At 36.0% G+C, this 27,420-nt stretch overlaps 4 protein-coding genes across 4 annotated transcripts; 2 read left to right on the forward strand and 2 right to left on the reverse strand.

The window, feature by feature from the left end:
* Positions 1-119: 119 nt before the first annotated feature.
* LOC148766092 (uncharacterized) lies at positions 120-2,063 on the reverse strand. Its single transcript, XM_088812046.1, has 3 exons — positions 1,832-2,063; positions 1,650-1,703; positions 120-753 (listed from the first exon to the last, which is right to left on the reverse strand). The coding sequence occupies exons 1-3, from the start codon at positions 1,835-1,837 to the stop codon at positions 361-363; spliced, it is 453 nt and encodes a 150-aa protein (XP_088668172.1). The 5' UTR covers positions 1,838-2,063; the 3' UTR covers positions 120-360.
* Positions 2,064-5,641: 3,578 nt separating this feature from the next.
* LOC105969027 (uncharacterized) lies at positions 5,642-8,309 on the reverse strand. Its single transcript, XM_012993749.2, has 6 exons — positions 7,696-8,309; positions 7,015-7,126; positions 6,754-6,925; positions 6,475-6,665; positions 6,195-6,342; positions 5,642-6,075 (listed from the first exon to the last, which is right to left on the reverse strand). The coding sequence occupies exons 1-5, from the start codon at positions 8,166-8,168 to the stop codon at positions 6,217-6,219; spliced, it is 1,074 nt and encodes a 357-aa protein (XP_012849203.2). The 5' UTR covers positions 8,169-8,309; the 3' UTR covers positions 5,642-6,075; positions 6,195-6,216.
* A 1,844-nt stretch (positions 8,310-10,153) lies between these two features.
* Positions 10,154-16,452, forward strand: LOC105968888 (fimbrin-1). The gene is made up of 15 exons (XM_012993581.2): positions 10,154-10,506; positions 10,673-10,967; positions 11,216-11,386; positions 11,555-11,793; positions 11,892-12,063; positions 12,164-12,202; positions 12,385-12,453; positions 12,579-12,695; positions 13,050-13,261; positions 13,747-13,902; positions 14,064-14,263; positions 14,785-14,942; positions 15,055-15,151; positions 15,519-15,610; positions 15,698-16,452. The coding sequence occupies exons 2-15, from the start codon at positions 10,881-10,883 to the stop codon at positions 16,142-16,144; spliced, it is 2,256 nt and encodes a 751-aa protein (XP_012849035.2). The 5' UTR covers positions 10,154-10,506; positions 10,673-10,880; the 3' UTR covers positions 16,145-16,452.
* Positions 16,453-16,899: 447 nt separating this feature from the next.
* On the forward strand, positions 16,900-26,811 carry LOC105968747 (protein ENHANCED DOWNY MILDEW 2). The gene is made up of 19 exons (XM_012993408.2): positions 16,900-17,254; positions 17,801-18,296; positions 18,384-18,480; positions 18,892-18,942; positions 19,043-19,197; positions 20,065-20,161; positions 20,270-20,374; positions 20,972-21,219; positions 21,302-21,397; positions 21,481-21,987; positions 22,199-22,343; positions 22,452-22,553; positions 22,834-22,926; positions 23,348-23,389; positions 24,526-24,636; positions 24,964-25,035; positions 25,117-25,235; positions 25,339-25,402; positions 25,515-26,811. The coding sequence occupies exons 2-19, from the start codon at positions 17,845-17,847 to the stop codon at positions 26,649-26,651; spliced, it is 3,693 nt and encodes a 1,230-aa protein (XP_012848862.2). The 5' UTR covers positions 16,900-17,254; positions 17,801-17,844; the 3' UTR covers positions 26,652-26,811.
* Positions 26,812-27,420: the final 609 nt, after the last annotated feature.

The raw sequence follows: 27,420 nt of genomic DNA on the forward strand, positions 1-27,420 counted from the left end.
AATCAATCAAGTGAATTGAAGACAGGAGAGAGAGAAAATCATTCAATCAAAATTCCAAAATATGTTGCCACGTATATGTAATATGTTTTCAACAAACAAAAAAACCCAAAACAGGGGAGGGGCAAGTGGCAAGTATGTAATATGTATGTTTTCAACCTAAGTGACACGTGTGTGATATGTACGCGTGTTTATTTCCTAGGAGAGAATTATTACAAGAATTGCTATTATATACTAGTGGTACTGTAAAACTTGGTTAAGTAACCAATTCCTCTCTTGAACATCAGTAGTGAATTCTTCTCTTCTCTTCAGCAGCATCAATAGTGAATTCTTCTAGTCACATCTCTTTAATCAATGAAGTATTCAAGAGACCCTGTGATCAAGAACTTCCACCGTTAGATCAGAAATGCTACAAAATATAGCTAGGTAGGCCACTGCAATAGGGAATGCAGAGTGGCTACCATAGCCAAGCACCACCCTAGCAAAATCAATAACTGCAGAAATCATGTGTACAGAGCTGTAAAATATGGCCAATTTCTCTTTAATGGTTGGCTTATGCCAACCAATAAGAGAAAAGTAAGTGCCACCAGAGAATAGCCCCATCTCAAATCCTCTATCCAAGTAGGATTTAATACTAAGGATGAAGCCGATCAATGAGAGAAAAGGGGCTAAACATGCCGCCAAGAAGCTCCACTTGTTCTTTACCACCAATAGTAGGATCATTTCACACACAAGCAGTGCACAAGTAATGCCAATCTGAAATTTAATTACAAAAATAATTAGTTAATTAAAATAAGTATATCATTGCACGGGATTTAGCTCGGTGTAAGTGCATGCATAAAACGAGTATATTTAATAAGAATTACATAATTCGAGGCTCGAACTAATTTGCTCGGGAAATAGCTAGTCTTGTCAACACTGTGTGTAAGTGCGCATGCATACGACGAGTATTTGTAATAAGGAATAACATAATTCGAGGCTCGAACTAATTAGCTCGGGAAATAACCGAGTGAAGGCCTTGTCAACTAATAAGGAATAACATACCGAGAGTAAGTGCATGTATGCGACGAGTATTTTTAATAAGGAATAACATAATTCGAGGCTCGAACTTAGCTCGGGAAATAGCCGAGTGAAGGCCTTATCCACGTGCATGCATGAAACGAGTATTTCTAATAAGGAATAACATAATTCGAGCATCGAACTTAGCTCGGGAAATAGCTTAATTAAGGCCTTATCCACTAACAGAGTCATGCTTCATATAGAGAGTGTACGTGCATGCATACGATACGACGAGGTATTTTTAATAAGGAATAACATAATTCGAGGCTCAAATTACAAAACAGCAGTAAAAATGAGTTGGATCAAAAATTTAAACGTACCAATTAGGGATTTGATTCATCAACTTTTCATACATTAATTCTCCAACTCAGCAGTAAGAGATTTACGAGAGGTCAGAATATGTTAAACCTTCCGGTTACGATAATTTGCTTCTGATCAGCTTCATATATTTATTTTCAATTATATCGTTCATCAATTTTTCATTTCAGTTCCGATAAATCAATTACACAATTTATCGTTTCATAATCACATATCAGAAATTCTCTTCTCACAGTGTAAAAAATTATGCAGTAAAAACAAAAAACGGAAATTACCTGCAATTTCTTCAGAATCAAACCCTGCCATTCTCTACGCTCAGCAATTTCGCGCTACAAACAGAAAAAAAATGAAGAAGAAAAAGGAGATAGCAGTGAACAAAAGCGTGACGATTGACGAATGAAACGGCATTGTACAGTGTGCGCGTATATATATATATTATTTATATATACACCACAACCTCCATTGATGCTCGCTTCCAACTGTCTTCAACTGTCGCTTTTCAATTACTCTCTTCCAAGCCTAAATTTCTCTCTCTGTAGCTCTCTCTCTCTAGCTGTGTGTTTAGACACAGAATGCACGCAAAAACAGATAATGCACACTGTCTGATATATATACTGTTCGAATTATAAAATTTCCCTCCAAAACAAGTGTCCAGCCTGTCAAATGGGTCCGCTACGGTGTGCCTGATGTAGCAGATAATTTCTCTCTTAGGCGTACTTCTAACGCGACTTTGTCAGCCGTCGATTAAAATCTGTTAACCCATCTGTTGACTCTTGTTGACTCGCATAAACAGTAGATTCCTGCCCAGTTGCTCTTTTTAGGTGAAGAGTCTGACGTGTGAAAAGCTTTCAAATTTTTTTATATTTTTAAAAATCACAGGAATTTAATTAAAACTTTTTTTGTCTATTTTTATTACAATCTGAGTTTATTAATTAAACAATATTAATATGTTTAAATAATAGACATTGTTTTAAATCAAAACATATTAAATATGTTATTGGTTTAAAAGTAATTGATTTTTTTTTTCAAACATTTAAGATGGACTTCGAATTAATGATCTTAATATTGTTTAAAATTAGTTGCGTATTTTATTTTATCTATGTGCATGCTCTTAAAAATAAAATTGGAACAATTTTTATTTATTTTTGCCTAGATCGATCCAAAAAAAATCGATTATAGAACATTATTTTCCATTCCGAATCCGAAAATTCAATTTTTTTTTTATCGAAATTGGAATATAAATGAATTTTGTACCCGATTCGATTTTAATTTCTGAAAATCATTTAAAAAATCTCGATTTGCCTTCTTATAAAAATTACACTTATAATATCAATATTATTACTATGAATTTTATATTTTAATTAGGTGACTAAAAAATTGGAATTTTGGAATTCCGCCGTTTCCAATACGAAAAATCCTATTTTGGAACATATTTATATTCATTCCAATTTTTCGACTTCTTTGATTTTTTATTTTTCAAAACGGAATTGGAATTAGTTTTTCACTTACAAAACCATAGATGCAATAAGTAATATCAAGTTTTATTCTTCTTCTTTTTCCCCTCAAAATTAACCAAAAATTAAATTAAGAAAAAAAAAAAAAAATCTTACAATATGACAACTCCCCAAAAGTGAGTAATCAATGAGATCCAACACAAATGTAATGCAAATGGTTGCGGATGAAGATTGTAGACATATACTAACACATATGTATATCGATAGAAAAAGAAAGGTGCCCGAAAAATTAAAAGAAAATAAGACTCTCATATTATCCGGTTTTAGAATTCGACCAAAACTCAGTACTCGAAAACAAAGGACTGAATGCTAACCTAGAAAGTACGTGTGCAATAGTACGTATAGATTAGTTCAAAAAAGGATCGATTAATCTACACTAGATCATGAATATTAGGTGTAATCGAGTCGTCGTTAATGTAAATATGACGATGGAGAATAGCGTTGGCTTTGAAAGTGTCGAACAAGATCATTATTGCCAACTTCTGATTCCACGCTACGACCGTACCTTCGTGTCCAGTGCGAAATAAAATCACAAAACACGCTTTTCCGATAACAAGAATAAATCTAACCACAACCGTCGAAATTGCTACAGCAAACAGAGAAGCAATTTCTTCTCTTCCGTATATTATGACTCCAACCCCATAGAGGCAAGTAATAAGCACCGTGAAAAACAATATGAAAAGCTCGTTAATCAACATGAACCAATACTCCATCATCAACTCTCTTTTTGCTGTTGAATCTGCACGTACGATAATTACTCAAATAATATTTACGAAAAGAAAATCGAATATATATATTTCATGATTAATTAATTTGACATTAACTTACCGAGCACGAGGGGAGTCGTCGTCCCCTTCCCAAAAGTAGCCCCTGGTTTCCTTGTTGCACCTAATTTGATACGTTCGAAAATAGCAGTGGCTTTAAAAGCGCCGAAAAAGAATCCGTTGAATCGTGTGTTCGAACTCCAATACGCGCAAACTATATGTCCACGGCCATTATGAATCGAGTACATAAAATAGGCTAATCCGACTAGCGTAGCAAAAGTAATCACGGCAGCCACAATTAACGTGGTGAGGAAAAGAATAATTGGGAAAGCATCTTCTCCTAATCCGAGTGTTATCCAATTCTCCGTAATGCAACTAATAAAAACTGTGAGGAAGAAGAAAAACCATAGCTCTTCCCGCATACATGACCAAAACACCGCCAACAACTCCCATTTAGAATTTGAATCTGCGATGTCATGATATATATATATATATATATATATATATATATATATATATATATATATAGAGAGAGAGAGAGAGAGAGAGAGAGTTAAACCGCTATAATTTTATAGCGTTGGGACCAATCAAATTATATTAATTTAGCAAAATATTAATTTATCGGAATATTTTTTTAGCATGTTGTCTTCGAGTCGGGTATATTATTTAAACGAGGTTATTAATTTATCGAGGTTCTACCATATATATACATATGCATGGAGACTATCGTGTTTAGGAATTACGAAATTAATATTATTGAATACTAACTAAATGTATAACTTACCGATAATGATCGAGGGTACTTCGGTTGTTGTTGTTGTTGTTGTTGTACATGCTGGTGGTGGTGTGATAACGATCGAGGGTACTTCGGTCGTTGTTGTTGTTGTTGTCGTCGTACATGCTGGTGGTGGTGTGATAACGATCGAGGGTACTTCGGTTGTTGTTGTTGTACATGCTGATGGTGGTGTCACTTTATAAGGATTAATAATTTCCATGCTTCTGTTTATTTTATGTTATAATCAAGAATATATCTCTCTGTGTGTTATATGAAGAATCACACTCTCTGTGTTATATATGAAGAATCAGTACTTAGTACGTAAGGCATAATATATATAGGCATACACCACAAAAAGTATTTTCCTTTTGTTGTCTCGTTGTTTATTTGTCAAGAAATCAATTTTGATGGTAATAATATTGATCAACTTACTAACAATAGAAAGTAATTAATTGACCTCCAAATAACTGTCAAGCTCAGAGAATTAAGTTACCATGGATGCATCGCGTACCCACGCCTAAGGCTGGGGTGGCCCCCGCCCCCCCAAGATTTTTTTTAAGCTGTTTGTTTTTTTTTTTTTTTTTCGGGTATTTATGTATTAGTTTATACACTTTCGCCCCCAAACTTTTGATTTTGTACACTTTAGTCCCTAAAAACAAAAAAAAAAATCTCTCTTAAATTACCCCTATATTTCCGCCCCCAAGAAAACCCCCTGGGTCCGCCCCTGGATGCAGGTTTTATCTATCCTACACCCGGTGAAGGTTACACCGGGTGATTTTTCACCGTTGATCTACACACACCAATGTGGGTGTGTGTGTGTTTGTGTGTATATTAATGGTAAAGATCTACCCGGTGTATTTCACCCGGTGTAGGATCTCAAAAGCCATGGATGCATGGGACTGGAATTAATTAATACCAATATATATAAAATCATACCTAACCAAATTAAGTTACCATGCAGCATGCGTGTGCGATTTTTTCTTCGCTTTTTTTTCTATGAGATGACAAAAATACCCCCGGATTTTGCAATAGAAAATAAGTGATGCGTTGGTGAAAATTTTCCATACGAAAGATGATGCCATTTGCATTCTTATTGTGACATGGAGATCTGAGCTTGCCCCGGAATATAAATACTTACATAAAAACATAAGATCGAACGATACGAAATCCAGTTAACACTGGATAACAATCGGTTAAAAAGAAAAATCACAGGATAAGTTCGGTTAACTTTTGAATTAATCAATACTAGGACCATAGTTCATTATACTTCAATAAGCAGGAATATAAACTGAATCAGGCAGCCTAAAAATAGATATCATCATACATATATCAATCTATGATCTAAAGCCTGATAATCATTCTACAAAAAGCATAGCAGTAGTAAAATATATATCCTGCTTTTACATCTATTCTCCTACCTTCATTATATTTACAGTGTTTGGGAAGTTACAACGAATATATGTCTTAACCTTAACGGAAACCCATAGTTACTACAGATAATGATAACTTCGGAACTGCCGCCGGTGAAATAAGCAACTTCATTACTTGATAGCTAAATGATCGAAAACGGAAACCGATAGAACCTTCTTACCAAGAAACTTCTGAGATGGTCCAAGAACAGAAATAAGTTATGGTCAACAGGATTTATCTGCAAAAGGGAAAAGTAAAAAGAACTTCAAACTGATAGCAAATATTTTTCAAGTATTACAAACTCGTATTAGAAACAAAAGATCACAGAACTCAAAACAATTGATGCCTTCTACTTACCAGTCAGTGCTTGACCGCTTGGTCATGGCTTCTTATATAAGCAACGTTGTGCCAACATTTCCGGTATTCCCAGTGCTGAAATATTTTCACACCCAAGAAGCTCTTGTAGTTTTGCATCGCAAATGATAGCCGTTGGATTTGAAGGATCCTAACAGCAGCAGAACAAGTTCAATTATATTTCAAGCATATAACTGAAGGCCAATTCTTTCTTAATTAAACGAAAGAGCAACAAAATTGGAATAAAAAGAAAGAAACAAAATCATTTTATTCAGTTGCATACCTCAAGATGATTGACCTTTATGTACTCCCACATCTGTCTTAATACTTCTGCTTGCGACATCTCCCTCTCGTCAATTCCAAAGAAACTGGCAAGTGCTTCAGATATTATCACATGGGGAACAGGGTCGTCGACTTTACTTCCAGATTCCACTGCATCAACCTTTGGTTTCTTAGCACTTTGAGCTTTCGGTTCTGCAAAAATATCACATTACAAATTTATCATAAGCATCAAAGTCACCGGACAGAGAACACAAAGCAATGTTTACACTCAGATCCATACTTGTAGGCTCAAGTGCGATTATATGTTTAGCTAGCAATTTGTTCATCTTAAACATGTCTGTACAGTCTGTCTCAAATACCAAACGAAGCTCATCGTTGCAAATTATCTTCCTTTTATTGTTTGGATCTTGAAGGTTGTTTTTCCTTATGTAAGCCCACAACTGTTTCACAATCTGCAAAACACACTTCTTTTTAGAAGGTAAGCACAAATATTGATCCGGACGAAACATAAAGAGAAAAATAGAGAGTACAGCCACAAGACCTCAGTCCTCGCCAAGGTGGGCTGGCCCACAATGGGTTGAAGCAAAGGAGAAACACCACACAGTTTGTTCAGGCCACCTGGGCCACCTCTCCTCTTTTTTACAGTTGGAGCACTGCAAAAAAGTGTTGCAGACAAAGCACATCAAGCCAGAGAAATAATTAATAAGCTAAGCAGAATATCAGTGTGCTCGGAGCAATTCCTGGAAACAAGGCTTATGATAATTCTATATCTTCACTTCTACTGTTGTTGACTGATTCTTCGTTTGAAGGGCTAAACGATATTTGGAGTATTGAATAATTTGAAGAAAGAAAAAAAGATGCTACAGTTTTTAAATGGTTTATGAGCAGAATGCAACGGTTATATGTGCTTTCATCAGCATAAGAAAGAACAAGTGCTTGCATTCCTACACAATTTTATATTGTCAGCATTATGAAATGTGTAACAAACGAAGCTAAATTTGAAAATAGTAACCGAACCAGTAAACAAAGAAATATAACTAGGAAATCAATACTAAATTAATAAAAAAAAATTGGAAAACCTATGACCTAGGTGGTGGTGGGCAGTTTAAAGGTCGGTTTCCCAGACTCGACACCAACCAAACGGCCCCATGCCAAAAAGCTTATCTTTCTTTCTCAAAAGAAGGGGGAAAATCATGAATTTTGAGGAAAATAGAAAAATCACCTCTCTTTGGTGGAAGCGCCGACTGTGGCAGCAGCGCGGTTTTTCACACCCACCGGCGGCGTCGGAGTCGGAGTCGGAAACGGAGGTTGCGAGAATTGCAATTGAGTTCGCGGCGTGCTGAAAATGAAACCCTCGGCGGTGTGATGGGGGCTGAAATTCGGGGGTGGGTGATGGGGGGAGGGAGCGGCGTGGAAATTGGGGGGTTGGAGGTGGGGGAAACGGTCCTGGTGGTGGGGCATGAAATTCTGGGGTTTGGTGGCCTGCATGTGGAGGAAATGCTGTTGGATCTGGCCACGGATGAAGTCGGTTCTGTGGTTCAAATTGACGCCTAATTTCGATTCGAGCTGCTGAACGACGCCGTTCAATGTGGTGAATGCGTTGATGTCGCGGAGGAGAGAGCCCAGCGCCTCCGCTATTTGTTGCTCCGTCACCACCATCTCCGATGGCGGTGCTGGTTCCCCTCTCTCGCTCATCGATTGTACCAATCTGCCACTGAACAATCACTCCGTTTCTCCCAGTAATGAGAAATTCACACTCAGTTTTTATCTTCTCTGTCGCGCTCTCTCTCTCTCTCTAAAACGCTTGGGATGCTGTTTCTCTCTCAACAATCCTTCACTTTCTCTCTCTATTATATATATAGTACTTAAATTACCAAATCACCCTTCACCAGTTAAATTACCAAATCACCCTTCCTGATTTGCATTTAAAATTCAACAAATTTAATATGGGCCAGAATCTCATATGGGCTTTTCCAACAAGAGCAATACCCAATTTAGGGCAGCCCAAATAAATCGAATAAGGCCATCTTCGACATGAGAAATTAACTTCAAAGGAACCCGAGTTCGTCTCGAGCCGAGAGATGATGAGTCAAGCTGGCTCGACCGAGCTCGAGGTAAGGTGAATTATAATCGTAGGGGGTCGATGTACAACGGAACGGGTATTTTCGGGAATTTATTAACATCAGTTTAAAACCCTAAATCTTAAACCCTAAAAACCCATAACACGAAACAAAATTTAATTATTTAGTTAATTACGACTAGTATCCCAGCCAAACGGGGCGAAGTGTAATGTAGTATTGGCCATCTGCTTGCATTTAATATTTACAACAAAATATAACTAATTTTTAAAACAAACAAAGAGGCGTGCAGTCCATTTGAAAGTGTCACATGAATATCATTAATTTAATTTCAGCACGTTGTGTACATAAATCATAATATGTACACATTAAACAGTTAATAATTCGATTATATAAGATGGAAGTGAAATTAATTATTACGTCATAAATAATTGAAAGTTGAAACTAGCAAATAATGAAATAGGTGTGGTTATTTGTCAAAGTAATTAGTGCCAATTTATTGTAAGGTAGTGTCTACTGTTATATAGTGAGTTAGGCAGAATAGTGTGTGTCAGACTATGTTTATTTATTTATTTTATTGAGTCATACTTTTATTTCGTTTTGATAAATAAATAATATCTAGACAATTTATACTTCTCTGGTTCCAAATTAACCGTCATTTTTTAGAGGGAGTTAATATTTAGAGTTGAATTATTAAGATAAAAAAATTTGTATTTAATGGAATATTAAAATTTTAAAGCGACAAATAATATGAAATAAAAATATTTCTAGAAAATAATGCAATTATGACATCAAATTCAGTAAAATAAATGTCATAAATGTCACGATATAATGCATTTAGTGAATAATGGTTGAATTATTGTTTTAATTGATGTCATAATTGCATTATATGTAATATATAATGATTAGATTATCATAATATATTGACCGGTAAATAGTTGAATATAAACTCTCTTGTGTTATAGATCCTTATTTAGTTTGTTAATTGTTATATCGTGTAAAAATAAATTAAAAATATTTATTACATATGTGGATGAACCTTCAAACTTCATTAGCCCACAAATTTAGGTATCAATTACAACCACACCAAAATTTGTGGATGGCTACAAAAATAAAATAAAATCAATCACTAACTAATTATTGGATATTAAAAATATCAACTAATAATTCGATTGCTTTTTACTTGTCATAAAAAAAACAAAAAAATATTACTCCATTTGTTATAAAATTAAATAACACTAAATTAATTTGATGAAACTGAACTCATACATGAATCAAAAAATTAGATTATACTAATATTTCACCTGTGCGATTATCAATATCAATTTTAAATTACAAAAATATATATTTATAATATGTACGAATCAATTGAAATAATCATATAATTTGTTTGGGTTTTTCTCAATTGCTATTTATATTCTTTTTTTTTTCCCAAAAAAATTAGTAAGAAGATCATATTAACATAATATTATTTTAATTAATTTTATATTAATAAAATAAAAATAACATAAAAGATTTTTTGATTTTATCCAATAAGAGGAGATAATAAACAGGCAGGCTATTGTGACGCAATAAAGAGATGAGGTGTAATTACAAACAGTTGAGAGGTGTTGAGACAAGCAGAGCGCGTGAATATCCGTCGCCAATCATGGGCGCGTGTGGGGTCTCGCCTTGTCGAAATTGGGCCTCCATAACTGGCTTCAATTTTTCCCTCAGTCATTTGGCGTGTCTGTCCACACCCAAAAATCTCTCTCTCCTCTTCTCTTTCTCTCTCTACTTTCTCTCTCCTTTGCCCTTCACCGAAGCAATTGCATTTGCAATTTCGCACCTCCATTTTCCATTAATTCACATCGAGCAGTCAAATCTTCAAATAAACTAAGAAAAAAAAAAGAATAAATAGATCGAAAAAAAAAAAGAATACCGAGTTGCACAAATCTTTGATTTGCCTTTGACAGGTATGCATGTAAAACTGTTCAATTCCCCCACGTTCTCCCCCACATCGTCGTTTTAACCGTTCTTCGAATCTTGCCGCCTGCACATATTCGCGTGTTGTCGATTGTGTTTCTCAGATTGAATTTTTTAATTTTAATTTTAGTTTTTTTGTCAATTTTTGTTTGGCAGGAACGCAACTGTATTCATCGGAGATTTATCCATTCGTAGTGTTTATATTCTGTTGCATGGTTGTTGTTTTTCCCCATTTTCTCCTGCGTATATTGGTTTTATTGGATTGAGGCGGAGATTTGAATCTCGGGTGAATCACCACTTCATTTTATTGTGATTTGGAACATTTTCCCCGCCATTTTGTGGTGGCGCGGGGGCAAAAGACGAGATGTCTAGTTTTGTGGGAGTTATTGTTTCCGATCAATGGCTTCAGAGCCAGTTCACGCAAGTCGAGCTTCGCGGCCTCAAATCCAAAGTAAGCATTCCTTTATCCCCATCTTTTTTTTTGTTTATTTTTTTTCTGGATATGAATCCTTGAGTTGGCTGATGCGATTATATCATGGGCTGTTGTTATTGAATCAATGTGGAATTGGTGGGCTTACTTTTTGGTAAATATGCGCTTCGTTAATTCGATAGTTGGTGAAGCTAGTTTAAGTGCAGTTTCTTAATTTGATGTATACAATACATGAATGGGGGTTTGTTTTTTGCTGTTTCTTTCTGTAGTTCATATCAATCAAGAATCAGAATGGTAAAGTTACGTTTGGAGATTTGCCATCTCTGATGATGAAGTTGAAGGGTGTCAGTCACACATTTAACGAGGAGGAGATTAGGCAAGGATTGGGAGAATCAGGTCGTGATATTAACGACGAGGTAGAATTTGAAGACTTCCTCAGGGTAAGCTTTTTTAAGTATGTTATGCATTGTTAGCTCGATTTGGATTATGGGGTACAAACACATTGTTGAGGAAATGGTTGACAGAAGTGCAAAGTGGCATAATTTTTTTTCTCATTGATATATAGTTGGATTGTATATAACGTCTTTATCGTTGCTTCCAACAATCAGTCATACTTGGAATTGCAAAGTAGAGCGAGCGTCAAATCCGGGAATTCAAAGACCTCTTCGACCATCCTTAAAGCCACCACAACGACCCTTCTTCACACTATCATAGAGTCTGAAAAGGCTTCGTATGTTGCTCATATCAATAGCTACCTCAGGGATGACCCATTTCTGAAGCAATTTCTTCCAATCGATGCATCGTCAAATGCTTTATATGATCTTGCTAAGGATGGAGTCCTTTTATGGTATTCTAACCTGACAGACTTTGACTTGGTTTTCTGCTCCTGAATGGCGTCGACACTTATTATTTCTGATGTTTTATTCTCCTTTTGAATTATTGTAGCAAGCTGATCAATGTTGCAGTGCCTAACACAATAGATGAGCGAGCTATCAACACAAAAAGAGTACTCAATCCATGGGAAAGAAACGAGAATCACACACTTTGCCTTAACTCTGCAAAGGCTATTGGATGCACAGTAGTCAATATTGGCACTCAGGACCTTATTGATGGAAGAGTAAGTTGAGCTTATTGTTGATAAGTTTGCGTGATGTGGATTCTCTTATTAATCATTAGCTGTCCAGATCACTATATTGTTTTTCTTTATTCCATTGCAGCCTCATCTGTTACTTGGATTAATTTCTCAAATTATAAAGGTTAGTACATTTGGCCTTCATAACATTTCTTAGGTTTTCAATCTGTTTCGTTATAAATAGAAGGAGAAAGGGACATTGAGACGATTATTGTATTACAGTGAATAGCATATAGCAAACTTAGGTGTACTTGTTGATCATTACTAATATAAGTTCTTTCTGCTGCATTTGTGTGTTACCTTCAGATCCAATTATTGTCAGATCTCAATCTCAGAAAGACACCCCAGCTCTTGGAACTGGTGGAGGACAACAACGTAATGTTCTGCATTTACTTTTAAATCTCAATTGATTTAAGCAGTCAAATTTCCTCAGTCCACAATGTATAACTTAGAATGAGCTTAATTATACACTTTGCTAAAGTGTTAATTAATACATGCAGGATGTTGAGGAGCTCATGGGACTTGCACCAGAAAAAATTCTGTTGAAGTGGATGAATTTTCATCTCAAGAAAGCAGGCTACAAGAAAACTGTATCAAATTTTTCGTCTGATTTGAAGGTGTATTGTGTTATGATTAATATTGTAGTAACAATTTTTTGTTGGTGATTGTTTTGATGGTGAAAATATTTCCTTGTGTTGCCTATGGCCATCCGTGAGGTGGCCTGAATACCAGATCTTTTCGTTGGCACTTACATTTTGGCGAGTTAAAAAATATAAGCATTATCAAACTTGGACTTCTACTTTTGAGATCTTTTTAATTTGGAGATTAGCTATTGGCACTTTTTGTCTATTCATAGACATACTAGGACTCTGTTGTTTCTCTGAACTATAATTCATATATAGACATACTAGGATTACAGTTAAAAATTACTTTTAGCTGTCGTAATTTTGGTGTCCTGTCATGTCCTACAGGACGGAGAGGCTTATGCTTACCTGCTGAACGTACTCGCTCCAGAGCACTGCAGTACTGCAACCTTAGATGCAAAGGATCCCACTGAAAGGGCTAATTTGGTTCTAGAACATGCAGAGAAAATGGATTGCAAAAGATATCTATCCCCAGAGGATATTGTGGAGGGATCATCTAATTTAAATCTTGCTTTTGTTGCACAAATATTCCACCAGAGGTAAACAAATCAATTTATTCATTTTGGTATTATGGGGAAGGAACGGAGAATTAGATGTTAAAGCTATTTTAATCTTTTGTAAATCTGGTACAAGTTCTTGATAAGGAATTAATGTTGTTCTACCCGATTATTGCTGGCACATACTGGACTTGGGCTGTGCTTTTAATTCACCACTCACATATTTAGATAAAAAAATCTATATTAAACCTATGTATTATCTCCATATATTTTGCAATTCTGTGCTGTGTTGTTATTCTTGATAGGTAATAAAAAATCTATATTTATTCAATGTAGCGTGTTCAAGTATCTTGCTATTGTGTGCTATATGTGTACTCTTGATATCTAGTTCTTTCGTCTCTGAAAGAGTCTCCTGTTTTACTGAGATTATATGTTCTGATATCTTCAATTAATAAACATTTGTTTCATATATCTTTGCTACTGAAATCTCCGGGAATTTCTCAGGGAACTGATTTCTTTTTTTCCAGGAATGGATTGTCCACAGATACCAAAAAGGTTTCTTTTGCTGAGATGATGACAGATGATGAGCTAATGTCTAGAGAAGAGAGATGTTTCCGCCTTTGGATTAACAGTCTTGGGATTCTCTCTTATGTCAATAACTTGTTTGAGGACGTTAGGAATGGGTTAGTTTCAAAGCTTTATACAACTCTCTTATGTCGACATTTTTTTTTTCTTTTTCTCTTTTTTGATGATTTGTTGACTAGCTTTTCAGTTTGGATTGCATTTTCTGGCATCTGTCATATTAGCTTTTTCCACATATTAATCCAGCATCACACGTACGCAGGTGGATACTTCTGGAAGTGTTGGATAAAGTTTCTCCAGAATCTGTCAACTGGAAGCAGGCAACAAAACCTCCTATAAAAATGCCATTTAGGAAAGTGGAGAACTGCAACCAAGTCGTTAGAATAGGGAAGCAGTTGAAACTCTCCCTTGTAAATGTAGCCGGAAATGATTTTGTCCAAGGGAATAAAAAGCTTATACTTGGTAAGTGATTTTCTTGCTCTCTTTTGTTTGTATTGTAGAAATCATGGCAGTTGTTTAAGCCTTATCTTATGTCCAGCAGATGAAAGATATTTGCTCAGTACTAGGAACTTCCCATCTGAGCTTTTTGATATTTTAACCTAAAATATATGGAAAATATTAAGAAAATGCTTCTATTAACTCTGTTTCCTTATCAAGTACTGTCTTTTGATGAGATTTTGGCATGACGATTTGCAATGTAGCTTATGCTGTTTTTGGGCTTTTGCTTTCTTGTAATTTTCCTTCAAATAAATCCAAAGATGACGGAGATGCATTGCTTACGTGTTTGCCTCCTGCTCTAGTTCTTGTTTTCTACTCTGGACATCGATGTTGTTCCCCTAATAATTTAGTGTTTCCGTTGTTTTCTGTTGTCCAATTTTACCAGTTGATGAGGTGGTAATCTTTGTTATCATTTCTTATAAAATCAGATTTGGTCGATGGATGAATTGAAACTAAAATTTGGATTACCTTTGGTTTACTTGCAGCTTTCCTTTGGCAGTTGATGAGGTTTAATATGCTTCAACTTCTGAAAAAATTAAGATCCCGTTTCCAAGAAAAGGAGATCACAGATGCTGATATTCTGAACTGGGCCAACAAAAAAGTGAAGAATTCAGGCAGAAAAGCTAAAATGGAAAGTTTCAAGGTTGGTAACAAGCTTATATTCTTCAGTTTGCGTACGTCATATCTTGCTTATTACAGTTACATTTCAATTTTTGGCTGGCTCCGATGATGGATATTTTGAATGCTTTGTGTAGGATAAGAGCCTTTCAAATGGGTTGTTCTTTCTTGAGCTTCTCAGTGCATGTGAGCCACGAGTTGTTAATTGGAACCTTGTATCCAAGGGTGAAAGTGGTAAGTTGCCAACTGTAAACTTAATTAATCCCAGTTAATTGTTACATGTTTAGTAGCAAAAAGTTTAAGTTACCCGATTAAGATTTTGCATTCATTACTAAAGTGTCACTGGTGTATTATTGCATTTCGGTTACAAGTTCATTAAAATTGTCTTCATGGAGGAAATGTCACTTTCGAGTCGTATATGAATTACTATTTACCAAAGGTTGGCCTTGCTTTTGTAGTTTTAGTTTCAGCCTTACTATTTTCCTGCATTCTCACGAGACATAACTTCTACTTTGATCTTCTGCTACACTTATTATGGTTCAATGGTCCATATCTTTGTCCAACTTCGGAAAAGCATTGACTGGAACTTGACTTTTTGTAGATGAGGGGAAGAAACTGAATGCTACCTACATAATTAGTGTTGCAAGAAAGCTCGGCTGTTCAATTTTCTTGTTGCCCGAGGATATCATAGAGGTGGGCAATTTGTTTATTTTCTTGTTCAATTTGTCATTCTCTTATTTAACAAGAACACTAGTAAGTAACAACTGATGTTATTGACAGGTAAACCAAAAAATGATACTTACACTAACAGCCAGTATTATGTACTGGAGCCTTCAGCAGCCCGTGGACGAATCAGAGTCATCACCTGCCGCCAGTAGCCGTGGCGGTTCTCCGGTACCTTCCATTGACGAGAACCCATCCCCTGCTTCCGGTGCAGCTGCTCTTCCTTCACCTACAACCAATGGCTCTGCTTCTCCATCTTTTGTCCCTACTCCTGATCTGCTTCTCACGAAAGATTCTTCAGCATATTCTCGTGAGGCTTCACCTGCACCATCGGGGAGCGTAGTCGAAGATGATTGCTCAATTGTTTCTGAAATATCGAGCCTTGCCATTGATGACGCGGCTTCGGATTCGGTCACATCTTCTGCACAAGTAGACGAGCCACCGTCTGATACTGCAACGTCTGCTTCAATAGTGGGGAATGAGGAGAAAGAAACTGGAGAGTGAATAGTAGCTGGGTAATTTTGTTAGGGACTTTAGAAATAAAAATATTAGGTATATTATATCATATATATATATACTTCAAAATACTTGTAGGTCAGTTTTCTGGGATGATGAAGTCCTGTTTTGCAAAAGCTTTATACACACATATATATATGCTCTCAGTTTTACAAAGGGAACAAAAAAAATTATACACATGTTTTTTTTCTTGATTGAATTTTGCTTTGAGAACCGTTGTCAGTTTGATATACAAATTGTTTCAATCAATTTTTGGCCTGTAAATCTTTGCTAATTTATAGCATAATACTTGATCATGTCATTGTATTGCAATTAACTTCGTATCGCGGCTACGTTCTTGATTTCTTCACGTGTTCTTTTGATCTTAGAATTCTTGATTTTCTCCATTTAGAACAAATCATTGGATTTGTAGGTGCAGATTCATTTTGTGAAGTTGTTAGGCGTTAGTTATGTTTACGGATGCATGTTTCCATTTTTATTGAGCTTAAATTAAATTGAGCTCGAACTCAGTATCTTATCAAGCGAAAATGTATGGTCAAATTTGATTCGTTATTTAAAAATAAAACGAGTCGAAACTACATTTTCATGAACCATTTTGAATTGAGTATCGAGTATCTTTAATATTGAATGGATTCTTGGGGCGATCCCTAGTTGTTCTTTCATCGGGTAATTTATGGAAATTCACTCGCATCTAGGGGGTGGCGATTTGATTTAATCGAATCCATGGAACCGGAACCAAAATTGCGAGCCCTACTAGGAACATCTTTATTAATTAATATACCTTATTGTCCAGATAAAAGGTTTTCTTTAAAGTATACTTTTGCCAAACAAATATTAAGTTTACTCAAAAAAGAAAAAAAGAAAACTTAATAATTTAGTTTTAGATGGGATTTACTTGTAATCTATTTTCTGAATTACAACTTTTACCCTTTTACCCATTTCTTTTCATTTTCCAAAAGTAAAGGAAACCAACCGCCAAAACCCGCACCAATTTTAATTCTGGGTACGGCCGACGGCGAGCAACAACTAGGGCTTTTCCTTTACACTGCGATTTCTCTGAAATTGCTGGCTATTGTCATGGCGGCTTAGTGGTATAAGGTAATCTACTGTACCTTTTTTTGTAACCATCACTGTATTTTGTTGTAGGCCCTAATTTTGTTTATAATTTAATTCATCCTGATCAAGGTGACTATACCGTGTTTATAAGTTTCGTTTTGGAGTATCCATAATATTATTATTGGAATTGTTTTTTTTCGGTGAATTATCTATCATGAAGAGTTCCTTGGTTTATCAGAGTGTTGTGCGTCTGTGATATGAATTGCCGAATGAAAAGGAAAAAAAAATGATTGCCAGAATCGTTTCTGTGCGCTCATGGCAATTCAGGGTGTATGAGAGACCTTCTTGATCACCTTTTTTCTTTTCCCTCTTTTTCTTTCTTTGTTTTTCCTTGAGAGAGAGTAAATTAAGTTAAGAGGTCTTTTAACAGTTCATATGCTGATTCCTTTTTTTCTTTTGTGTGTGTTTCTGTGGGTGGGAGGTGGGGGTGGGGGTGGGTAGGGGTAGGTTTGTCTTTAAATAATTGTTTTTTCGTTTATGGGGGGTCTAGTTTCTAGCTTGTGATTCCCACATTTTCAAATATGCTAGGATTGTGAAAGAAGAGAGGTGGAGTGAAGGGACTAGAGAAAGAGATGGCGTCTTCAGATCATGGGGCGAAGGAACCAGAGAAAGAGATGGCATATTCAGATGATGAATGTGAACTGGCTTTAGACAATGTATCAGATTATGAATTTGTCTCTGATACTGAGGAGTTGATTTCATTTGTCAAATTACCTGTGGAGTGGAATAAAGGCGAGACCCGTGAAGGAACGCGAAAACCAATCTTCTTGTCTGGGAAAACTGATAATGGGCTTCGGCTTATATATAAGCAGGTTATTGCTTGGAAGTTTGATCTTTCATACGACAAGCCCGAGATCTCTGTATTATCTGCAGAGGGTAATTGGATCAAGCTCCTGAAGCCAAGAAATCTTTTCCAAGACACTATCAGAACAATTCAGATCACAGTGCATTTTTTGCACTTTGCTAAGTGGAATCCTCAGCGATCGAAGAAAGCTTTGTGGGATCATCTTAATAGATCCTTCAGGTCAATACAGAATTCGCTGCGCATTTGATATCCCTTTTTGATTTATTTTTGTATTTTCATTCATCAGTTTTTCTTGCAATTTTTTAGTATGTTCCAGAGAAGGCCTTCCGAGGATGATCTTTTAAATCATCTGCAGTTTATTGACGAAGCTGTTAAGCGGGATGAAACATTGGCAAACTCCAAGGTAACAAGGCCATCACTGTAGTAGTAGATAACGTAGAAAAGGTTGTCTCTAAGGTTACGTTCAACTTGTTATTATGCTATTAAGTGCTTGTGATATCATATATCGACCTTCTTATTTTTATGTGTGAGGTTGTGATGTTGTTGATAAGGGATACTCTCGTAGCTTGAATGTTCAGGTTAACAATTGGTTCTTCCACCTGGTGGCTTGATCTTTTTAGTGGTCTCCTATTTTGCATGATCATCTGCTAATATTTTTTAGGCTAGAGCAAACCAGATAAAGAGGATAGGATTTACTGTCTATTTGTGATTGATGTTTACTCTGACATTATACTTGTAGACAGACCATTCTCCTCATCGATTTTCAAGCATCGGTATTTTTCTTAAGCTGACAACTTATTTTTTCTTTAAACAGCTTTTGACTACATGTCTAGATGAAAGTTTGGGGAAGAGAACTTTTACCGCGGTTATGATCTCTCTCTGTCTCTGTCTTTATCTCTTCTCTCTTACACATACATTAGCACATGCTTAGGCGCTATACATAGCTAACAGTTGCTATTTGGCAGGATGTAAAGCCTTCTTTTATAGTTGATGATACGGATGATAATGAAGATCTGGAGGAGTTTGACAAGATAGATGAAAATGGTGATGACGAGTCTGATGAGGATGATTGTTTCGACTCTGTTTGCGCAATTTGTGATAATGGTGGTAATTTATTAATGTATGTTCATCTTGACTTCAATTCTGCATTTAAGCATCGTATGCACTAAACCTTATCTTAGCTTGGTGTTTAATAATATCCATCATGCTTCGTTTGATTTTATAATGATATCACGCTTCTACTTGCTTGACCCGCTGCATATTCAGATTTATTTGTTGTGCTATGAGATTAGTCTTTTTCTTCTATCAAGCATGAGGGGTATCCACATAGAGGTCATAACAAGACTTACCGTAATATAATAAACCAACAAAAATCTGAAACCTTTTGCTTTTATGTTCTATAATTTCTCAAAGACTATCTTCTCCCTTTCGTATAATTCTGTCGAGTGCTAACCTTTCAATTATTTCATGTGCTTTATAAAACATTTTTTTCTACTGCTTATTTTGCTTCAGTTTCCATATTTACCATTCATCTCCCCTGAGAACATTCTCCAAATATCAAGAGCATGGATTAAATTTCAAATTGATTTGCAAGAGCGGAAACAATCTAAGTGGCTATTCTAGCTAGTATGGAGAAAATGAACACAAGGTTAGGTTTTGATGGTGCACTCGTGGGGGTCTTAACTAACTATGGTTATTACTTTGGAATGGCATGGTTAATGACATTGTAGTTTCTTCCTCTTTTTCAGTAAATGATTGATTTATCATGACTTACTCCATTACTTCTACCATGATTTGTGTAAACTCTCATCCTTTGCACATCACAGCTTATCAAGATGGTATATCATGTACAAACATCAACCTATGTCTGAATTTTTTCTCTCATGATCATTTGCTATTTACCAATTATATACCTTAAGAAACTTTTGCAATTAATTAATGCAACTCTTATGTTTCTGTTAAAAATCTGTCTCATGATCTACATCAGTTGTGACGGCAAATGTATGAGGTCATTCCACGCAACTGTTAAAGATGGTGAGGAATCTCAGTGCGAGTCTTTGGGCTTTACTAACGAAGAGCTAGAAGTATGCTTCTCTGTTTTGTGTCTTATCATTACTCTGATTTTACTTTCCCTTGTGACTGTTGCTTTTGGCAGGATTAACTTCTAATTATATATGCAATTTTGTTAACAGGAACTGAAAACTGTTCCTTTCTATTGTAAAAATTGTGAGTATAAGCAACACCAGTGCTTTGCTTGCGGAGAATTGGGGTCTTCTGATGAATCATCTGATTGTGAGGTATGTTATTCTTCAATTTTTCTGGACTGTCATATTTTCACAAAGCCCATGACTGGAGGATATGTGTCATTGACCTGTGGAGACGGTTTTTCCTCTTTTTAAATAAGATTCAACGCTGAACTAATTTCATTTTTCAAGTGTTATAATATTTGAATTCTGCTGATGGTTGATGTAGACCCTGATGGTTATTTCCTTTTTTTTTGAACTTTGATTGCATTTATTTGCTCAATTTTATTTTGTCGAGACAGATTTTATATGTACATATGGAGAGATGCTTTGTTATTACGGTCGATTCGTCTGATTACTGACCGTGTTATATTCTTTCTATTCATTTTCGAGGGTTTTAAAATGTTTAGTTTGACTACTAAGATATATTACTAGATCGCGCATCCTGCGTTTGGCTTAAATTTTCCCCTTGTTTTCAGATGTTCATTCTTCCAGCAGTCTCTCCGATGAATATTATTTCCAAAGTTTGATTATGAGTTCATTTGGATTCTTTTCATCTTAAATTCTGTTCATTTTGGAGTCCCTCAGTTGCATTTAGAGAATTTCTATACTTACCCTGGACGTGTGACCCCATTTGGCTGTTGACTGTAGGTCTTTTGTTGTGTTAATGGAGCTTGTGGGCTATTCTATCATCCTCATTGTGTAGCAAAACTTCTCCATCCTGGGGATAAATCTGCAGTGGAAGAACACCGACAAAAGATTGCTGCTGGAGAACAATTTGCATGCCCCGCTCACAAATGTCATATGTGTAAGGAATTGGAAGTGAGGTCAAATCCTGACTTGCAATTTGCCGTCTGTCGCCGTTGTCCACGGGCATATCATAAAAAATGTTTGCCAAGGTGCTCTAAAGTCCTTCTGCATGTTCAAATGGAGTTAGTATCAGTGTCATTTCTTAGTTCAGAGTTTTGAATTTATTGACAGGGGGATTGCATTTGAGAAGGATGCGGATGAGGACAAAGGAATTATACAAAGAGCTTGGGAGGGACTGATTCCCAACCGCGTATTAGTTTACTGCTTGTGAGTCCCCTCAATGTTCCAACTTCTGTTTTATCTGCTTTATCATGGTATTCGGTTTTACCTAATTTTATCCTTCTCATCAGAAAACATGAGATCGATCCAGATATTTTCACGCCTGTTAGAGACCATATAAAATTTCCAGGTCCTCAGCGAAAGAAAATTAAGAAGCTACAATTAGAAACCAGCAAAAGGAAAGATTTGGTGAAGGAAAGAAATGTGGCTTTAGAAGAAGATGATGAGAAAAAATATTTTGCAAAACCACCAAAACGGGCTGACAAAGTCTCTGCCAGTTCAAAGCAAGGTGATCTTTCTAAAAGAGTTGAGAAAATTCCTGCAGAAGGGCCTTTGAAAAGGCAGAAACTGGCTACAAATACAAATTCTCTTGGGAAATCAAAAGAATCTACAAGTGCTGAAGGGGAGATATCTTTAGGTGAGAAGTTGTATTCCAGATTTTATGGTATCGATTCTGAACCAGTGAAATCTAGCACCAGAGGAAGTCTTCCTGGTGAACGTAAGACTATTCAGAAGACTAAGTCACCAGCAAAGAGAATACATAATTCTGTCACTCTAGATGCTGATGCAAGAAAAAGGTGATGCCCTTTCCTAGTATTTAGTTGTTCACTCTATCTCTTTCTGTCTGACCCCTAGGCCGCATCTCTACTTTAGTAAATAATACGTACAAATAGGTAACCAACTATGTATTGACAATCTCTATGATACCAGCTTTAGATATGTGGATGGCGATATATAACCTTTTTTTTTTTCATGTAGTTATAATGTTCTATATTCATTGTATTGCAGAATATTGACCTTGATGAAAGATGCTTCATCCTCAATAACACTTGATCAAATTAAAGAAAGGCATAAATCACCATCAACACATAGTCAATATTCAAAATTTTATGCGGACACTGTTACATTGGGGAAGGTGGAGAATGCTATTCAGGTATGCACTCAAGGTCTTATGCAGAACATTGTTTGTTTAATCTTATTGAAGTTAATGCTTCAGTTTTCCTAAAAAAAAAAGAAGAAGTTAATGCTTTGGTAATGGCAGTCTGTACGTGCTGCATTAAAAAAATTGGATGAAGGAGGAACTATTCTGGATGCTAAAGCAGTTTGTGGGGATAATCTTCTCAGCCAGGTCACGAAATGGAAAGTGAGTGTGCTGATTGAATCTCACTGTATTATCTATCTTTTAAATTTGTATGTCAATAAATGAACAAGTGATTTTCATTTATCCTGATTCTCGTTGCTAGATATCTGCAAGCTAAATGTCCTCAAAAGAACCTGTTCTGTTTTTCGTTTTATTCTTGTAAAATTGTATCTAGAGGTGTTCTGCTATATTACTCTTGAACCTGTTTTTAAAGTCACTTAGGACGCTGACTTCTCATAGTTTTGATGTCTGTATATTTATGGTAGCTTTGTTGTTTCTGCAGGATAAGATGGGTGTGTATCTTTCTCCTTTTCTGCATGGCATGCGCTATACATCCTTTGGTCGCCACTTTACCAAAATAGATAAGCTTAAAGAGGTTAGTTGATGTTCTGTATCCGTTGGTGATAATGAGAGAAGTTTGTGATAGAAGAAATATTTCTAGCCTGACAATTAATGGCAGTCTCTACAATTTGGAAATCAACGCATTTAAGCTCATAGATATGTTCTTAGGCTTGCAGTTTATCATATTTACTTGTAATAAGTGTTCGGTATACGGTGGCCACAATTCTTCTCTCTTATGTACTTGTGGATCTGCATGGACAGACTAGCCTTTCTATCAGCACTGCCATTTTTACTTATTTTTGCAACCACGGAATCGCTGGAAGAAGTATATTAAATCAACTGTTGCCACTGTTGTCAACCGGACCTTCTTGCCTGCTTTAGTAGTGTCTTGAAATTTTTTCTGTCATTTCAAAATTGACCTCTTCTATGTTCTGTATTTTTTATTCGATGTGCAGATAGTTGACATGCTCCATTGGTATGTTCACGATGGTGACATGGTAATAAGTTTTTTTAATTTTTAACTTTTTATTTTTTTTATATGAAAAGACTTGTGCTCTGTATTTCCATCTCTCTTATTTCTCCAGTGCATTTCAATATTGGATGTATTAACATGAATCGGCACTATGCTGGTGATCTAGGCAACTTCAACTCTAGCTTCCGCAATAGTAGAAGTAGGCCTTAGGACATATCTGTATTAACTAACTGACCTGAACCATTGTTGAAAGCCTGATTTTCTCTAAGTCCAAATTATTAATTTATTGTTCATGTAAAAGGGATACAAATAAATATCCAGTTAGGGCCTTCTGAACCTGGTCACAAGGAATTTATTACCATCAATTTTAATAATATAAGTGAACTTGTATCAGACACACATAAATTTATTTAACTTAATCAATGTATATATTTTTAATATTTATTATATACATTTGTGAATCGTGGAAACTTTTAATCTTAATAATATTTACTAATTTTCATTTATCATAGCGAAGGTAAGGTAGTCAATCCCAGATGAATCAATTTAGCTGTCCATACCAGGGATATTGAGAGTGGTGACTATACAATTACCAAAATGTCCAGGTTTTTAATTAATAATTCAGTTAAATGGTAAAATAGGAGTGATGTTGGGTCATCATGCTGTTTCGAGCTGTTGGGTGTCTTCTGAAGATGGAAGACACTTGTGAACGTATTCATAGCAGTAGCCTAGCATATGGTTGTTTGAAAGTTTTTTTTTGAAACAAAATTGCCAATGAACGGAATCAACTCGGTTTATTTTTATTATCCTTAGGTTTTCCAAAACCCAGATAAGTGGAATTTTTATTTGGTGTTTCTGTCTCAGAAGTGACCCTTCAGATGTGACTAGTCTTTTATAGCACAGCAGTAAGTGAACAAGGTTCTGCTAGATCTACATGACTTTACTGTTGTATTACTATAATATATACTTGAGAGTTTGAGAATATGCTCTTATACATTATTATCCTCAGTTTCTTTGTTGACTTGAACTTGAGATGATAAGTTCAAAATGTCATTCAAGATTTGAAGTAGGTTGATGTTAGTGGTTTTTTTATACAATTTCTTAAATCTACATCCGACCAATCTTTTTTGGCCTTCTAACTTTTATTGTTTCTTTGATCAGCTAGTTGATTTTTGTTGTGGTTCGAACGATTTCAGCTGCCTTATGAAAAAGAAGGTTGACGAGATAGGAAAGAAATGCTCATTTAAAAACTACGACATTCTACAACCAAAGGTGATAGCAGCTATTATCACATTTTAATATTTGTAATGCCTTATATGCTACTAAGTGATTCCACAGTTTGTCTTTGGATCTACTTGTTTTTGAGAATTATGAAATACTTGTAAGGTTCTTACTGTCTCATTGTTCGCATCACGTGTAGCTACTCGATACATGCTACACCTGTCGCATGGTGAAAATATGTTTTTCTTCAGCAACTTGGAATATAAGTTGTTTGTCCCGAAAATTATTCGCTACAGGGACAAAAAATCACTCGAACGACAATGACCTGAATATCTTTATTATATTTGTATATATTTTCATGCCGGTCTGGTTTTGTAGAATGACTTCAATTTTGAGCAAAGAGACTGGATGGGTGTAAGACCACATGAGTTGCCAGATGGGTCACAGTTGGTGAGATAAGCTTTTCTATCTACACCCATAAATTTCATGTTTGACGTCAAATTATTTATAACTGATTCTTTGGTTGGGTAGATAATGGGGCTGAACCCACCCTTTGGATATAACGCTGCCCTTGCCAACAAATTCATCAATAAAGCTCTCGAGTTCAAACCAAAACTCATAATCCTTATAGTTCCAAGGGAAACAGAGCGGTATTTTACTTTTTTATTATGTTAAAAAATAGAAAATAAAAATATTACAGCATATTGAGATCGTCTGAGAAGTCTCAATCTTTATTTGCTTTCTGTTGATCAGGTTAGATAAAAAGGCATATCCATATAATCTGGTTTGGGAGGACGATCAGATGTTCAACGGCAGGGTAATTAGTAGTTTTTTCGATATTTTAATGACCTCTGTTTATTTTCCTTCGGACATATCTCTGTCTAGAGTGGTTTGTGAGTGCTCTTAAATGTGCTGTCTGTTTATTTCAGACATTCTATCTACCTGGATCTGTGGATGTAAATGACAAAGAAATTGAGGATTGGAACTTGATTGCTCCAGTACTCTCCTTATGGAGTCGTCCAGATTTGGCGCCCAAACACAAGGCTATTGCTGAACAGCATGGGCATTCGTCTGGCGCTCGAAAGAACTATAGATTGGAGGAAAGTAGTAAAGAAATGCCAGTCCAAGCTATACATCCAGATAAACCTGAAAATCAAGAGAGTAGTAGAGAAATGCACGCCGAAACTGTATATTCAGATAAACCTGAAAATTTGGAGAGTAGTAAAGAAATGCACGTCCAAACTGTACATCCCGATAAACCTGAAAATCAGGAACAAGAAGACGACGCTATGGTGGCTTCGAGCAACCAGGAAAGTTTGCCATGTGATGGTAGCAGAGGCAATGAAGGGGATAAGAACCCTGCCGAGGAGAAAAATCATTCCGAACCAAATTCAAATAAATTTGATGGCAAAGGGAAAAGGAAAAGGCAATCGATTAATTTACCACCGGAGGACAACTTGTCCTCCAGCAAAGGCTCTCAATTGCGTCACCTGTCACCTCGTGTAGCTGGTGGGAATTCATTGGAACCATATCCACCTAAACTTGTCAGAACTCCATCGCATGTTCATTCTGACTATCACCAGCCGAATAGAAGTAACTTACATACACCACATCAGCCTTACCCTGAAGCTGCTGCATACGGTAGAAATGAAGGGGCTGTGGGAAATTTGGTGAGGAGGTACGCTGCTCCAAGCCCTAACCCTAATTATGGTTTAAGGAGAGAAGAACCCAATTCTTGGAGTCCGAGACCTGTTACCCCATCCTATCCTGGACCTGGATTTCCATCTCGATACGGTGGACAACATAATCATCCAGCTGTTATCCCCAGTTACAACGAGATGAACAGTACACCATCTACAATGCAGAGATATGCTCCTCGTTTGGATGAGTTAAATCATGCTCGTATGAACAACAACAGACCACCACCTATGCATGATCCGAGTGTGATGTACCGTCCTCCAGGTACTCCAGGACCTGTTCCTCGAGGTGGCTCTTTAGGTTTTGCACAGCGCCCGTACTTGCCACATTCGCAGCACAACTCTTCTTCGGGTTGGCTTAATGAGTAGATTTTCACGGGGCACAATGTAATTGCGTATATAGGTTGGAGTTGAAAACTCCGTTTTTTGTTGGAAGATAAATATGTTTTGTTTAGTGGGGCGGTTGGTCTTTGTTTTGTATTATACTTGATGGTTGATGCTAATGAATCAGTACATATTTTGGGTCTCACTGTTTTTATTGGCTACATGGGAACTTTATTTTTTTTGGTCTTATGAGTGACACTTGTGAAGTTCTATAATATATGAGCTTAGGACTTGCGCCTCGTCTGATCGAGACTGAGTTCTCCTTTGTTGCACTCAAAATTCGAACCTAATTGTCGGAAATATTATGCATCGGCACGTCAAAATTGATGGCTTCGCTTGTGTGCATCAACTCCAGAATGGCTTTGGCGAATTCTACATAGTGCTACTGCATGCATGTTTGAAGGGCTCAATCTTGGTACGAAGTTTGTATATTCTGTGCTTTTTGAAAATACAATATTTTGCAAAATGATAACATTTCGATTTTTTTTTTAATATTCACTCTGATTTTTCTTCCATCAATTTAGTATTGTTAATCAACAATAGTCGATTAATAAATCAACTTATTTTTAATCAACTGCAGTCGATTTACGTCAAATTTAATTCAGAATACGTCCAATTTAATCCAAAATTTCGCGAAAAAATAATCCCTAATTATTTCTACATAATGAACCTATCTCAATGCAATTTCCAAACAAGGATTTTTTTATTTATTTTTTTTTAATACTAATTTTCCCAAAATATAGTTTATCTATTG

The sequence above is a fragment of the Erythranthe guttata genome, chromosome 13 (genome assembly GCF_056151865.1).
Source record: "Erythranthe guttata isolate IM_541 chromosome 13, IM_541, whole genome shotgun sequence".
Classification (NCBI taxonomy): domain Eukaryota; kingdom Viridiplantae; phylum Streptophyta; class Magnoliopsida; order Lamiales; family Phrymaceae; genus Erythranthe; species Erythranthe guttata.